We start from the raw sequence: 15,354 nt of genomic DNA on the forward strand, positions 1-15,354 counted from the left end.
GGTGTCTGAGACTAGATTTAAACTCAAGATCTTCCTGACTCTTAAGTCCAGGGCTCTTTCCTTGGTTCAAGCAGAACAAGGAGAACAAACAGTTACTGTAATGTGAATGAAAACTTTCAAGAAAGCAGCTGAACACAAATGGATGGCAATAACTCAACTCTGTTCCGGAGAAGTGATGGAGCATCTCCCTCCTCTGGTTACTGAGTCAACAGACCCCACATCCCAATCCATCCCAATCATCTGGTCAGTTGGTTTTGTTCTGTCACGAGTAAATTCAGGTTGGGAGGAGTGAAGTGGGGAGATCGTCAAATGAATTAGGTGTGAAAAACAAAAAGAAAGCATTTTTTTTTAAATGGGAGAAGTGTAGTACAACAGAAAGAACAGGCATTTGGAGTTCAAAGCCTGGCAATGCTGCCGCTTCCCTATGGGACCTTGGGCACACAGTGTAAACTGTTTTCTCTCCATGACAGTGAGGGAATTGGGCTCCTCCCAACGCTCAATCTACAATCCCAGGTGCTCAAAACAGCTTCATTTTATATAGTCTTGTTAATTCCCTGACTTCAAGGGTCTATGATTCAGAGATGGGTTTTCCCTTTGGCAATACAGAAAGTAGAAGTCTGACCACCTCATCACCCTGCAGCCTTGTCCATGACAAGCCTCTCCAGATTTGGCCAGACTGCATCTCGGATCACGGGCAGACAGGTCGCTTTGGAGCTGCAAAGGGAAGCCCTTCCAAATGAGAAGCAGAACTTGCCAGAGCTTGCCTTGGGATCCTTGCCATTGAGAGTAGAACTTTCCCACCAAAAAAGAGAAACAAACAAAAATCCCTATGTCTGTCTTACTTTTCCCAGCATATTTAAAATTCTGAATATTAACATCAAGGAAGATGTAAAAGAGTGAGATGTTTGCTAGCAAAATGCCAGAGGAAGTCTTGGCATAAACCAAGTCTAACTATAAGGCTTCCCTGGGCATCAAGAGTATAGTCCTCCCTAGGTTCCTATTTGTGGGTGACACATTGCTAAGCACACTGTCCCAGAACAAGACCTCCTCAATGAGACTCAGTCATTCTAGAGATGTGACACAATCCAGAGGCAAAAAGAAAAGTAAATAAAGAATGCCTATTGTCTATATTATGACATGCAAATGGACACAAAGTCCAATGAGCCAGTCCAGCAGTACCAAGACCATGGCCACACACCACAGGCAGGGAATTAGCCAGGACCAGAAAAGAGATGAGAGCCAAGGGATTCGTTTGGGAAATTACATGGCACTTTTAATGATCTCAAGTTGCCCTTAATGGAAAATTCATCTCATGTGAATTACAATGTTCTCCCAGTGACACCATATGCCTGCAAATATGGAACACCAAAGTCTCACAAGAATCAAAATTGCAGGTAACCAAGAGGATAATAGAGATACAACATGCACATCAGAAGGCTGCAGCACGTCACAATCAAGAACACATTAAAAGGGCATCTCAGAAAGACAAAGCACTGAAAAAGGAGGTCAGCCAGGGAACAAATGGGACAGAGGGCCTATGGGCTCCTCAAAATGAAGACCAAGAGGCAGAGACTGTGGAAGGTTCACTGCATGGAAAGCGGGCTGCACATGGGAAGCAGTGGGCCACCCTGAGAAGCTCATATGCCCACTGGAGTTTCTGTGAGAAATGGAAGAGAATGGGGAAGGCCCCATCAAAGAGGTAGAGCTCAGGAGAACAGGACCAACGCCATGAGAGGGGCACAAACCACCTGCATGGGCTGTCTGAGATGTGGCCATGCAAACCTTCATGAGGGATGGGAGATCCTACAGCAATTCCAAACAAAGGCAAGAGTGGAGGAGCCCAGCACGGGAGTGAGGATAACCAATGGCAGGGTAAGTTCAAGGAAACAACATTCGCCAGTTTCTGTCACACTGTGACACTGAATGATGAGCTTAGACTTTCTGCCTCAAGAGAGGTGCCCAAGCACATTGTTCATTCTTCCATCCAAGGAAGTCTCGAGATTTCTAGAGAATGCCACATTCTTAAATAGAACCACTACAAAAAAACATTTCTTGAAAGCACCCAGAAGCCACCAGCTAGTTACCTCTTCTCATTTCTCATGACACGAACAGGACCCAATGACTCAGTAACTCTGTCTGTAAGGAAAAAAGATGAGGCAAAGATTAAATTTGATCAAAAGTGAAATACACACACACACACTCCCCCCCTCCCCCACTTTTCAGCTGAGAGGGCTGCTAAATTATCAAGCTGCTGACTCTCAGGAAAGGCTGAGACCAGCATTTCAAATGACTATTAGTCAATTCTCACAAAACAAGGTACCTAATAATAAAGGCCTTCATTTTTTACCCACAATCTTCACTGTGAATAGAAACCATGCCATTTGGTGAAGGGTGGACAATTTGAAAATCTCCAAAAGTTATTTGGGGGATGGTAACAAAGAGGCGCCTTCTCCCCCTTCCTCCTCCCCCCTCCCCTCATCACCTCTTTCTAAACACTTTAATGTTTCAAAATGTTGTCCTTTGCCCTTCATAATACATAATTTTTCAAATTAAGACTCTACGAAATAGGAAATGTGAACTCCTAATATGAACTAAGTAGATGATTGTAAAACCAGGCCACAAACGAGGACTCACATTGCTTTGGAACAAGCTGACCTGCTCTCATCTCGAGGTGTTGGTCTTCCCCCCAGCCACCATTCCTTACTGCTTCCACATGACATCGTTGAGAACTTAGGAACAGCAAAATTTCAGAACATCAGAAACACAAGAAAGGGCCATGACACTCATTCATTTTCTGCTCAGCAAATTTCTCTAAACAGGTATTACAAAATGCCCCAGAGACATAGAAGGGAACAGAAGAAGTCACATGGCCCAGGCTAATGGCCAGAGCAAGCTAGGGCAACAGAAGGACTAATTTCAAGCCCTAGTTTTGACACTTGAGTGACTGTGGGCAAGTCAATCTCTTAGTCTTACTGTAACTATAAAACCTGGATAATACTGGTAACATAAAAATGTCATGGAACAAAATACTTTAAAATAAATATTATTAAAAAAAAGTCTTGGGGCAGCTAGGGGCTGCAGGGGATAGAGCACCAGCCCTGGAGTCAGGAGGACCTGAGTTCAAATATGGCCTCAGACACTTGACACTTACTAGCTGTGAGACCCTTGGCAAGTCACTCAACCCCAATAGCCTCACAAAAACAAAATTTAAAAAAAATTTTTTTAAAGGTCTTTTACATAACCTAAAAATTTAATAGAACTTAGTGAGTTAGCAGAAAATGTCAGAGTTCTCCTACTAAAAATGAACTACAGCATACTTCAAAATATCTTGTCTTTTACTACACAGAGAGAAGTGGTTGAGAAATCTGGGCTAAGTGTGCTAGGTACCAAAGGAATTCTTGTTACATCAGACTCCACAACCCATTAACCTGGCTCTTCTCTTCTCAACAGCACCTAGAGCAGGCCGTGAAATTTCGTCAAACTATGTAGGTAACTCTCTGATTTCTGGTTAGACTACCAAACGTTTTAAAATAATCAAAATGGAGCTTAAGAAAACCATCCTGCTAACTGCACAGGTCACAAGCAAAATTCCCATAAGAAAACAGTTTGTTTGACCACAATTTCAAATTGCATATGGCATTTCACACCCATAGGAGCTTTGGAGTCGAATCCAGTGTCAGCTGTCAGGCTGCACCTAACACCTGCAACAGCATTTACAGACCCCGCTGCTCAGCACCTCCCCGGCCCTCCCCAGGCCTCTGGGCCCCAGCTTCCACCCCTTCACTTCTCCAACAAAGATCACAAGACTTCCAAACTTTCTATTTCTCTTCCTGGCTGAGAGAAAAGGTCAAGAGAAGAATTCTTCTTGTCATCATTAGGACAGACAAGTCGTAGTTCTCTCCTTGGCTTACTCCATGCAGGGAAGCTGCAAATTCCTGGGATAGAACCTTAGGGAGAAACATTCTTATTCTGAATTCTCAGAACTCAAAATAGAAAGGACCCTGCAGAGAAGGGAAAGCACACAAAGGGGGATGCCCAAGCTTCCAATTCAACATGCAGCTGCCTCGCAGTACCTGGAGAGCTCATTCCCTCCTAATGACAATGACAAGTGCCATTTCCATACTTCTCAACCTCTCAGGGGAACCATCATCAGACCAATCAGGAATGAATGTCTCCCTTAATCACGTTCTACATCCCCACAGCTCCTCCACCTCACTCAAGAGTCAAAGAGGTCACCTCCTATCTAGATAGCTTCTACATCCCTGCCCCCACCTCCCTCAACCTTCTGGGCCCTATACCTCCCATGCCCAGTTCTGCTTGAATTTCTTTGGGATCCTTCTAACATTAACTGAGTTCCCTCCTCTGGTACTCCTAGCACCCCACCATGACTGTATCTGCCTGGCTGCACCTACTCCCCTCTAGTGGGAGGAATCAGCACCTTCCCCACAGCTACTTCTAGCATCTTGGCCCTCAGCCACCAACTCTCAGCCAACTCCACTCCTTTGGAGGTCATCCTAGCTACCCAAGTTCTTTACTGGTGGCAGTTACCCATCAGCCTCAAGATCTTTGTTCCTCTTTTCTCAAGCCTAGGCTCCCACAGTCTTCCTCTCCAACACTGATACCCCTTCCCCACCAGGACTCTTCCAGACCAACATCCCCTTTGCTCAGGCTTTACTTTCCTCCCTTCTATACGCTATCCTCTTCTCCCACATCCCTCGTCACTCGTCCTTGAGAAACTCAACCATCTGCCTACTCCGTTGCCATTCGTGTGCTGCTAAACACAACTGGCAGAAGTTACACAGCCATACTGACTGGGTGCATCACAAATGTAGACCTTACAGCCTCTACTGGGCCTTCACTACAGCAAGGCAATCCTTTCAATCCTCCCAAATGGAATCTTTATACCACTCCTCACAACAGCTGCTCCAAATCTTTTTCTCAACTTCCCCCCTTCTCATCAAACATGGTCCTACACTTTATGGAGAAAAGAGCTCCCTCTTCTCCACTTACTCAATGTCTCACAACCTACTGACCTTACCCCGCTCCCCATTCTTTCCTTTTTCTCTTTGATGGCAATCCTTCTACTTATACCCTTGATCCAATTCCCTGTGTCACCCAATATGTTGCCCTTCCCCCGCCCCCAGCCCCCATTACCCCCTCCTCCTATCTTTACTCTTACTCCCTCTCTACTTGATTAGCCCAGGTCTCCCCTATTCTTAAGAAATCTTCCCTTACCCCCACCTATGCGATCTATCTCTCCTCCTTTCACACTCAAGCTCCTAAGAACCAACAGCTACCTCTTCCTTCCCTCTCACCATTCACTTTGCAAACTCTTGCAGTCTGACTTCCAAATGTATCACTTAATTGAAACTGCTCTCTCCAAACTCATTAATCATTTTAATCATTAATAATCTTTAATTGCCATATCTGATGGTCTTTTCCTAATCCCCATCATTCCTGACCTTTCCAACACCACTGGCCACTCTCTCTTCTTAGATCATTCACTGGGGTTTTGTGACCCAATCTTCTCTGAGTTCTCCTCCTATCTGATCTCTACTTCTCAGTCTCCTTTGTAGGACTGTCTGCCATATCCTGCCAGGTTCTGTCCAGGGTTTTCTCTTCTCTCTCTCCTCTCAACAACCCCTCACCATCTCCAATGAGTTCAATGATCATCTAGACAGACTTCTACAAGATCTCGATATATAGCCAGTTACAACACATCACCAACTGCTTACTTAACATTTTGATCAAGATGTTCAAATCAGAACTCCTTATCACTTCTCCAAAACCTGTCTACCTTCCCTATTTCTCATGAGGTTCCATCAGTCTTCCAATCACACCAATGTACACCCTTCACTTGCCCTCAGCCCATCCAGTCAGCTGCCCTTCTGTCTATTCCCCCCACTTCTCTCTACTCAAATGGCCACCACACCAAGGAAATCCTCACCATCTCTTTCCTGGACTACTGCCACTGTCCCTTCATTGGTTTCCCTGCCCCTCTAATTTATTCTCTCTTCAGCTTGCAAAGTGATAAGCATAATGCTAGCCATGGCTAACCTTGGCTCAGTCCACTTCAAGGTCAACCCCAGCCCTTCACACGCTGACTCCAACTCACCTTTCCACCCACCTCACATACCCCATCCCCACTTCACACACTACTCCGTTTTCCCCTCCCTGTGCCACTGCAAAGATTGTCCTGCCCTCCCTCCTACACTCAGCCTCAGGACTCCACCTTGCTTCAGAACTCAGCTCAGCCATCATCCCTTCCATAAAGATTCTCCTGATAACCCTCAGGACTTTATACAAACTCATCAATGTACTTGTTGTGCCCTGTGGTCTCCCAAAGAGAATGGGGGCCATGCTCCATAAGGACACCTAGTACAGTGCCTGGCACATAGTGGGCATTTAATAAATGCCTGTTAACTAACCTGAAAGGGAGAGAAAAATAAGCAAAAAAAGATAAAGGCTGGAATTTGAGAAACTGCTAGATTTCTCTGGACACTCCAATAAATTTCACAATCCCCCACTTAAAGAAATTAAGTAATCTTACCAAATCCCCAAAATGTTTTGAAATTTAACAAATTCTAAAAATCCCATGTCTGTTATTCATTATCTTGGCAAATCCTATTATAATAGGATAAATTATAATCAGAAACTGTTTTCAGACAGTTGCTGACACTGATACAGTGAGTCTCAGCTCATAGTTGCCAAGTACTTCCCACACCTCAGTCTGTCGGATTCTCAGCACTACCTTGAGACATGTGCACTGATATTATTATCAACTGCATTTTGTGGTTAAGGAAACTTTAGTCTCAGAAAGGCTAAGTGATGTGCCCATGGTCAACCAGCTTTGTGACAACTTGAAGCGGGACTAGAACTCAGCACTCAGAGCATTCGTAACCAGAACATCAGAAAATGAGCCCTGCGTCTAGGTGGGAGCAAAGAATTCTAGGTACAGAGCCAAACCTAACAGGAAAGACTAGAGTCTGTGAGCCCCTGGACAGGGACAGCGGATTCGCCCTGTGATATAGCCTCTCCTCAGGCATTTCCCCACCCAGTCCCACCTGGCTGCCTCCCTCTTACAGCCCCACCAACCCGCCAGTCTGTCATTACCCATGATGGTTTCCAGTGACAGGAGGGAGACAGTTTCCATGGCATCCTTCTTTAAGTCGCTGCAACAGCCTTTGATACTTCTCTCTCTCCTCTCTCTGAAAACCCTGGGAAAAGGAAGGGAACACTGACAAAATCCAACAGAGAAATGCCTGGCCTATATGCAAAAAATCAATCCATGGCAAGGACCTGGCTTCTGTGCCTAGTAGGCAGCGGCTCCTGAGTTGTTCTGGGCCTACAGAGCCATTATCCAAATCACTGTCCAAAGCCGTTGTAGGGCACCATGTTAAATGAACGTTAACTAAGCACCAAGTTAAAGACGAATGCCCACCATTCTAGGGACTGACACCCAGGCCCTGACTTTATGGATTCCTCATCTGCAAAAGCTGCACAAAAGCAGGGATCATTGTATCTTGTGTCCCTTGGGGTCTAGCATGTGACAGGTGCTTAAAAAAATGCTTGTTGATTGACTAATATGAAGAGTGTCTAACCGGAAGACGACAAACATAAATGAATTAAAATTAAATAATATAAGATTCAGTGCTCTGGACAGTTTCACAGTGGTATGTGAGGTCTGAAAGAGTAGGGGATAGGACAGAAAATGTCAGGGAGGTGACATTCAATTGGACTTTAAAAGTGACCAGTAACTCAGGAGACAAAGAAGAGAGAAGGCGGCCACTCCCAACCCAGATAACAGGAACAAAGAAAGGCAGAAAGGAGTCTGGTCTGATCACAGCCTAGAGGTTCAAGGAGGGAAGTAGAAGAGAAAGACCAAGAAAACAGATCCATACCTAAGGAAGATTCATGGAAAAGCTACTTGAAGGAGGGATTAGAGAGGAGAGAGGAGGGAGTGGGAAGACCTGGGGGCGTGGCACTGGAATAGCCAAGGCAGGTCCAAACTTGGGGATGGGCAGCAATGGGAAGAAAGAAAAGAGGACAGCTGAGAGAAATGTAGCAGAGACGGAATTGACAAGATTTGGGAATAAAATGAATACAAAAGGGGAGGGAGAGATAATACTAATATGTTGAACACAAGCGAATTGTGATACAGTTGATAGGTAGAGAAATCAGAACCAGGTTGAAAAGAGAAATGTAATGAACTCAATTTGGGAGAAGTTGAGTGTGGCTAAGTGGTTGGCCTTCATTCTCAAAGAGGACCAAAATAACATCACTATGTTAGAGTCAAGATACAATGTGCTTGCCTGTGGCTGATTTCACCAATACGAGCTCAGAATGCTCTACCACAGGTCAGGCTTATAGGGCACAGCACCTTCTCTATGGGCACACTAGGCTGACTGGGCCTGTGCCAGTTCTCCCATGTCACACAATCAATTCCAAAGTTCTTCAGAGAGACCTTAAGACTGTCCTTGTATGGCTTCTTCTGACCTTCAGATAAGCACTTGCCTTGTGAGAGTTCTCTGTAAAATGATGTTTTAGGCAAACACACATTTGGCATTCAAACAACATGGCCAGCCCCTCAGCATTCTGCTCTCTGCATTAGAGTTTGATGCTTGGCATTTTAGTTTGAGCAAGGACCTCAGTGTCTGGTACCTTATCCTGATAGGTAATCTTCAGACAATTCAAATGGAAGCAATTCAGTTTCCCGGCATGGCACTGGTAGACTGTCCATGTTTCACAGACATACAACAATGAGGTCAGCATAATGGCTCTGTAGACCTTCAGTTTGGTAGTCAGTCTAATACCTCTTCTCTCCCAAACTTTTCTTTGGAGCCTCCCAAACACTGAGCTAACTCTGGCAACGTGTGCATCAACCTCATTGTCAATGTGTACATCCCTGGAAAGTGTACTACCAAGGTAAGTGACCTTATTCACAGCATTCAAAACTTCTCCATTTACTGTAACCAATGTTTCCACATATGGATGGTGCAGTGTTGGCTGGTGGAGCACCTGTGTTTTCCTGGTGTTAGTAGTTACGCCAAAAGCAGCGTGGAAAAAATCAATCCTCATTGAAGACATCTGAAAACACTGCTGAGAACATCATGCTAAAAAGCATGGGAGCAAGCACACAGCTTTGTTTCACTCCACTGGTGACTAGGAAAGCGCAAAAGCATCAACCATTATCCAGAATTCAGGCAACGATGCCATCATGAAATTGATGTATAACACTGAACTTCTCCAGGTACCAAATTTTGACATAGATTTCCATCAGCCCTCACAAATGACAGTACAGAAGGACTTGGTTAGATTGACAAATATTGTGTATTGGTATCTGTTCTGCTCCTGGCATTTCTCCTGGAGTTGTTGGGCAGCAAACACTATATCGACCGTTCCTCGGCCCTTTCTGAAGCCACACTGGCTCTCAGGTAGATGACCATCTTCCAGGTGAAGGATCAGCCTACAAGGAGGACTGGCAAGAATTTTACCAGTAGTGACTAAGAGAGCCTTTTTGCCTGTGATTGTCACTGGATGATCTATTCCCTTTACCTTTACAGAAATGGACAATGGAGACATCCCTAAACTAACCTCTTCTTTCCATATATCGTGGAAAATTTTGTATGGGCAATGGATACCCCCCACCTTGTAAATCTCAGCTGGAATTGAATCAGCAATCAGGTGCTGAAGGAAAGACTGTATTATAAGGGTCATTGCCATCCAGATGGCTAGAGCCCAGAGGCAGCTGGATTCAGAACAGCAGTCTGGTCTGGGGTCTGGAGACTGAAGACTGGAAGTCACCAGCATCAAGGTACTAGCTGATGTCATAGCAAGAAATGAGGCTGCTGAGGGACAAAACATCAGGGACAAAACCTCAGGGAACAAACCACCATTAAAGGGTGGGAACAGGATGAGAACCCAGGAAGAAAGAAGAAACTAGAGAAATAAGAAGTAAATAAGAAGTATGTGATCTCTCAAAAGTCAAGGGAGAAAGGGAATTCAGAAAGAAGGGAATCAGTCAAGTCTCTCAAATGTTACAGAGGACAAGGAAGGGCTGGAACCTAAAAAGTACAGGTAATTAGGGACTCAACAGTGCCTTTGAAAAGGTAAAGCTGAGCAGAGCAATGGTGTTCTAGAAGTTACAGTCAAGGGTGGTGAGGCAGGAAGGAAGAGAGGACAAGTGGTGAGCATGACTGTTAAGTTTTGATGAAAAGAAAAGAGGAACTTAGCAAGTTCCTATTTCAATTTTCTCAGGAAAAGGGGAGGTTAAGCCATCTCTCATAAGTGTTGGTGGACAATCATGTTGGGATTGGACAAGCAAATCAGAAAAACTTTAGAGTAGACTCAAGCTTCCACTGCTAGGCCTGTGTCCCAAGGAGATCAATGACAAAAAAAGGTCCAACATTCAAGAGATACCCATTGACTGAGAAATGGTTAAATGAGCTGTGGTACAGACTGTAAGGGGGACTATTATGCTGTAAGAAATAAAGAGTGCAGAGAATCACGGGAAGACTTGTGTGAACTGATGCAAAATGGCATAGATGCAGGCAATCTAAAGAAACAGAATCAACACCATCACATGGAAAGAACAGTAGCCACCACCAAACAGAAAGCTCTGAAACAAGGACCAAGCGCTGCCCTCCTTCCCCCAACACAACACTGCATGTAACATTAGATTTCTTCCAACATGCCAATTAGCTTCACTCAAGTTCTTTTTCCTTCCATCAAAGGAATGGCTTGCTGCCAAGCAGTAAAGTCACACACTATACATTCATGAGGATAAGGTCGGCTTGCTCTCCCCAATGGTTCTCAGAACCTTGGGAGAAGAAAGGTGGTTCTTACCAGGTGGCAGGAGCTGCCAGACCTAAGGACCTGCTTGGGGGGGGGGGGGGGGGGGGGGCCAGGGGTGGACGAGCCGGGAATGAGAAAATCACGCTGGCATCACAAAGTCAAGGCGTGACTGAAGAGGCAAGTTAATTCAGAGCTGGGCCATACGCCAGAAGCCCAAGAAAGGCCCAAGAGATATAAAGATTCAAAAGCAGGATTGAAGGAAGTAAAGATGGGAACGAGTAAGAGGCAGCAATCAGCAAAGACACTAAGCATAGGGGCATGAAGGCAGACAGATCTTTGAAATAGCGTGCCCACAGTGGAGGATTTAAAGAGGTCCTGGCAGTTGAGCAACTATGCAGTCCAAGTGTCAGAAGGGCCCCTGACACTCATCCCACAGCCCCTAAAGATCATGGTGGGACTGCAGGGAGGAAAACAGCACAAGTACAGTGCTGTTGTCCCTAAGAAAACAGGGTAAGCAAGAAAGAGGTCAAGATGGGGAGAAGGCAGCACAAATGTGCATGTAGTCTCAAGAGGTCGAAGGGCCTGGGTTTGAGTCCCAGCTCTGCTCCTTCCTGCTTGTGTGTGCTAGGGCAATTCATGGACCCTCTCTGGGCCTCCCCTGTAAGATGAGAGGATTAGACTGACTCTTAAGGCCCTTCCCCTACTCTAAGATCCTGTGATTGTGACTTCCAAAGAAGGCCTGTAGAGGCATGAGAACAGAGCAAGGGCAAGGCTGGCCCTATTGGCCCTGGAAGGGGGGGGGGTGGGGTGTGCAGGAGGGCAGGAGGTGCTTTCCTCAGTGGGAGGAACACCTACTGTAGAAAGGTCAGAGGGAAGTCACCTCCGTCCTCTGACATGGGCTACACACAAGCACCCTGGCCAAATGCAAATATACACAGGAGCTATCAGAAATGTCCAGGCGTCCAAGAAGGCAGGCACAGTTTACCTTCCAGGTCCTCGCTGCTCCAACACTAGCAAAGAGAGACCCAAAGTGATCCCTGGGACTTGCCTCTTCCACAGTACAGCGTGCTCTCCTCAGAACCCTGCCAGTTTCTGCAGGGTGTCCCTCTGAACGGTTCCGGTCCTGAACTGGCTGTTTCCAGGCCAGAGAATTGTCTGGGGGAGACTTGACATAGTGGCGGCCACTCATTCTTTTGTTATAAACTTCCTGGTTACGAGGAAAACTATTGGATAGAACAGAAATGGTCAGCAAGACTGAAACACCCGTGGTCTTTGTATGAAAGCTCCAAGACAAGCAGGCCCCATTGACAGACCGGGTAGAGGCAGTCCTGAGGTATCAATGCCCCAAATACACACTAGCCCTTCGCACAATCATCACAGAATGCTACTTTGCAGATCTTCACAAGCAGAGGTCCAGATCACAGACAGAGCATGGCAGAGCTGGGGCTCCAACCTAGGTCTTCCTAGCTTTCCAAGTCTTGCCACAGCCCCACTGCATGCCCACCCCCCACCAGCAGCAAACTTCTCCAAAGCCAGAGGCTCCCCATCCTGGCCACTGGAGTCACTCCTACTTCCTTCTGGTGGGGCTGACCAGTTGCAAGAACCCATGCGCATTTTCTCACCCATTCCACTGGATCCAGAACTTGGGGGGACTTGGAATATTCAAGGCTCAGATGTGTTCACATAAGTATACCATTACAATTATTTTAGCCAAAATAAAGATGGACTTTTGGCGTATAGCTTGAGACCAGAGACATCAATTAAAACAACACCCAGAATATATTTTTTTAGTTAACTTAAGGATTCAAGCTGATACTAAATTAGGGGACTTTCTGTCATGGTTAGCAAAGAGCTAAGCAGTTGCCTCTCTTTCTTGAAAGCACTGTCTATCTCTGAGGGCCTTCCTGAGATTCTCCAGGGCTGGTGGTGCAGTGCCATGGGGTCACACCGGGAGGGTGCCCTTCTCATTCCTAACACTTGTCTTTTATCTGCCAGCTAAGACTATGAGGCAAGATCTTTTTGTCTGCTCTTTTTAAAGATGTTATCAGATGCCTTAAGCATCCTAAACAATCAGAAAAGAGAAACAAGAAAATGAAAGCACTTTAAGAGGTCCTTATCATGTGCTGCAATTAAGCTGTTAAATTTCTAGACACAGAAAAGCAGAATTATCAGAAGGTAACAATTACCTAAAGGAAGGCATAACTTGGCGTGGATGATGTGGATGATGTCGACTCACTTTATTTGAAGGTTTGCTTGCTCCATTACGTAGTTTCTTATCTGCAAATAAAAGCACGTTAGTAAGTGTGGGAGATGGGGAGGAAACTGGAGTTTAACTAGTTTGTATTTGAAAAGCAGACTAAGTATTCTGGCTTTCTCAACTGCATCCAGCAACTTTCCTCCCCCTCTCCAAAGATGGAAACCTGACAGGCCCTAAAAATAAGTAGGAAGCCTCAAGATCACTGAGAGGTGATCTGACACATCCAATAAGCTTTGGGGAAATACATGAACAAACAAATCCAAAGAGGACCCTCATGAGCTCTCCCATGGAAACTTCAGCTTCTCTTCTCCTACAGCAGAGAGCATCCAACATGGGATTCTGAACACTTAACACCTTGGAGGCAGTCTCTTGGCACAAGGACTCTTCCTGGGCTGTCAACTTGTGATGCTTGGAATGCAAAACAATTCTAAGAGAATTATGCTAATTGTCATCAGAAGTGGCTGCCTAGACAAGAAGGACAGCTCCAAGTCACTGGCACAGGCCTAGCTCAACCTTACTGCCACAGGCCATCATCGAAGGACTAGAGGGGTGGCCAGGACCCAGCTGGTGGAAGAGTGCTGCAGGCTGGAGGAAAGATAATCCTGAGTCCAAAGCTTCTTCCAAATTCCAGGTCTTCTCTACCCTGCATCTCACCTCCCCACAAATTATCCCATCTCCTAAAGGGGAAGACAGACTATGGAAGTCAGCCTTCAAAGTCCCTGGCCCCAGGATGATGTGTATGTGTGTTTGTCCTTCATTGCCAAAGATGACCATGCCATCAGAGAAATGATGATATGATATGATGAAATGATGACACTTGGCTTTGTTTTAAGTGAAGGAGGGCTGTGCAGGTCACCAGAGCCATCTGAATCCAGTGACCAGATATTCATCAGGATGATGGAGATGAACCAGGATGAGGCAGTTGGGGTTTAGTGACTTGCTCAAGATCACACAGTGAATGGAGTGTCAAGTGTCTGAGGTGAGACTTGAACTCAGGTCCTCCTGACTCCTGCACTGGTGCTCTATCCACTACATCACCTAGCTGAGCCTAGCCCCAGGATGATATGGAGAGAAGGAGAGAGGCTGCAGTCCCCATGCTTGGCCCTGAGATAAACTGGCCACAAGCCCAGTCAAAGTGATGAGCAGGCGGCTCCACTCAACAGAAACCCTAATTAAAGGGAGGTTTATATCATTCCTCTCCCCAACTACAACTCCAAACTAGTTAGAATGGTTCCTTTTCATATACTGAAAATTAGAAAAAGAAAAAAGAATCATCTGGTATATCTCTCACCCGATGTGAGCACATCTCTCCAGGGTCCATATTTCGTCAATTTATTAGATGAATGTTTGGGAAATACCTTAAAAACGAAAAAGAAATATAACTTGAAAAAATAAAATACTATTAAGTAGGGAAAAAAAGACAAAAAAAAACAAGAAAGAAACCATTATGGTTAGAGAATTCATTTTTAAAAAAATAAATAAACTTCATATCAAAATCATCCTAGTGCATAAAATTTGACTTTCTTCAAAAATGTCCAAATTTTAATTTTTAAAACCTTTTAAAATAATGTAAAATGGAAATCATAGGTGCTGAATATAAGTCAGTTTCTCCCATTAAAGTATTAGTAATTATCCCATTTATACAAGCTCTTTCTTTTAGAAAACAATTTTTCTGTCTTTTGTAATTTTAAAGACAAGGACAATGAACGGCCCCAAAAAGTCTAGTCTGGCTTTCATTCTCACTGACCTCTTTGGGACAGCCCTTGGTGTTTGAGCCATTGCAGTCACTAGCCTCTGGGCACCTCGGGCTAAAGTCCGGGGTGCCAAAGAAGTTGGTGATGTCCCAGATGCTCTTCTTGACTCGGTGGATCAAGCAATCTACAAACCCAGGAAACACAAGAGGAAAATTTGACCATTACAGCACATGGAAATGTACTTACATAAACTAAAAAGACAAGGGCTCTGGGGTCCAAGGACCTAGGTTCAAAACACACCTCTGATACTGCCTGGGTGACCTGGGGCAGGTAGCTCCCCACCAAGGGCCTCAGTTTCCTCCTCTGTAAAACCGAGGTGGTGGATCTCTTCCAGCCCTAGATCTAGGATTTGTCATCAAAACCCTGACCCAGAGAAGATGCAGCATCTACCAACACCTAGAACATTTGAGATAGGCCTTCACAAATCTGCTGAATGAAGAGTTGGGAAAGAAACTAGAAATGTTCTTTTCTAGAAACTTCTTCAAGTGAAACCATGAGGTTTCCTGCTTTCTTCATCAGACTGCAGCAGCTTTAGAAAACACCAAACAG

The 15,354-nt window shown here is 45.1% G+C and overlaps 1 protein-coding gene across 1 annotated transcript in view; it reads right to left on the reverse strand.

Annotated features, from left to right (window-relative positions):
* SENP2 (SUMO specific peptidase 2) overlaps positions 1–15,354 on the reverse strand; it is a 35,802-nt gene that overhangs the window by 15,174 nt on the left and 5,274 nt on the right. The window contains exons 3-9 of the mRNA XM_072640406.1: positions 14,799–14,929; positions 14,343–14,409; positions 12,981–13,071; positions 11,843–12,017; positions 7,114–7,217; positions 2,635–2,729; positions 2,085–2,136 (exon numbers count right to left, since the gene is read on the reverse strand). Coding sequence (XP_072496507.1) covers positions 2,085–2,136; positions 2,635–2,729; positions 7,114–7,217; positions 11,843–12,017; positions 12,981–13,071; positions 14,343–14,409; positions 14,799–14,929 — 715 coding nt within the window. The remainder of the gene's footprint in view (positions 1–2,084; positions 2,137–2,634; positions 2,730–7,113; positions 7,218–11,842; positions 12,018–12,980; positions 13,072–14,342; positions 14,410–14,798; positions 14,930–15,354) is intronic.

The sequence above is a fragment of the Notamacropus eugenii genome, chromosome 2, assembly GCF_028372415.1.
Source record: "Notamacropus eugenii isolate mMacEug1 chromosome 2, mMacEug1.pri_v2, whole genome shotgun sequence".
Lineage (NCBI taxonomy): Eukaryota > Metazoa > Chordata > Mammalia > Diprotodontia > Macropodidae > Notamacropus > Notamacropus eugenii.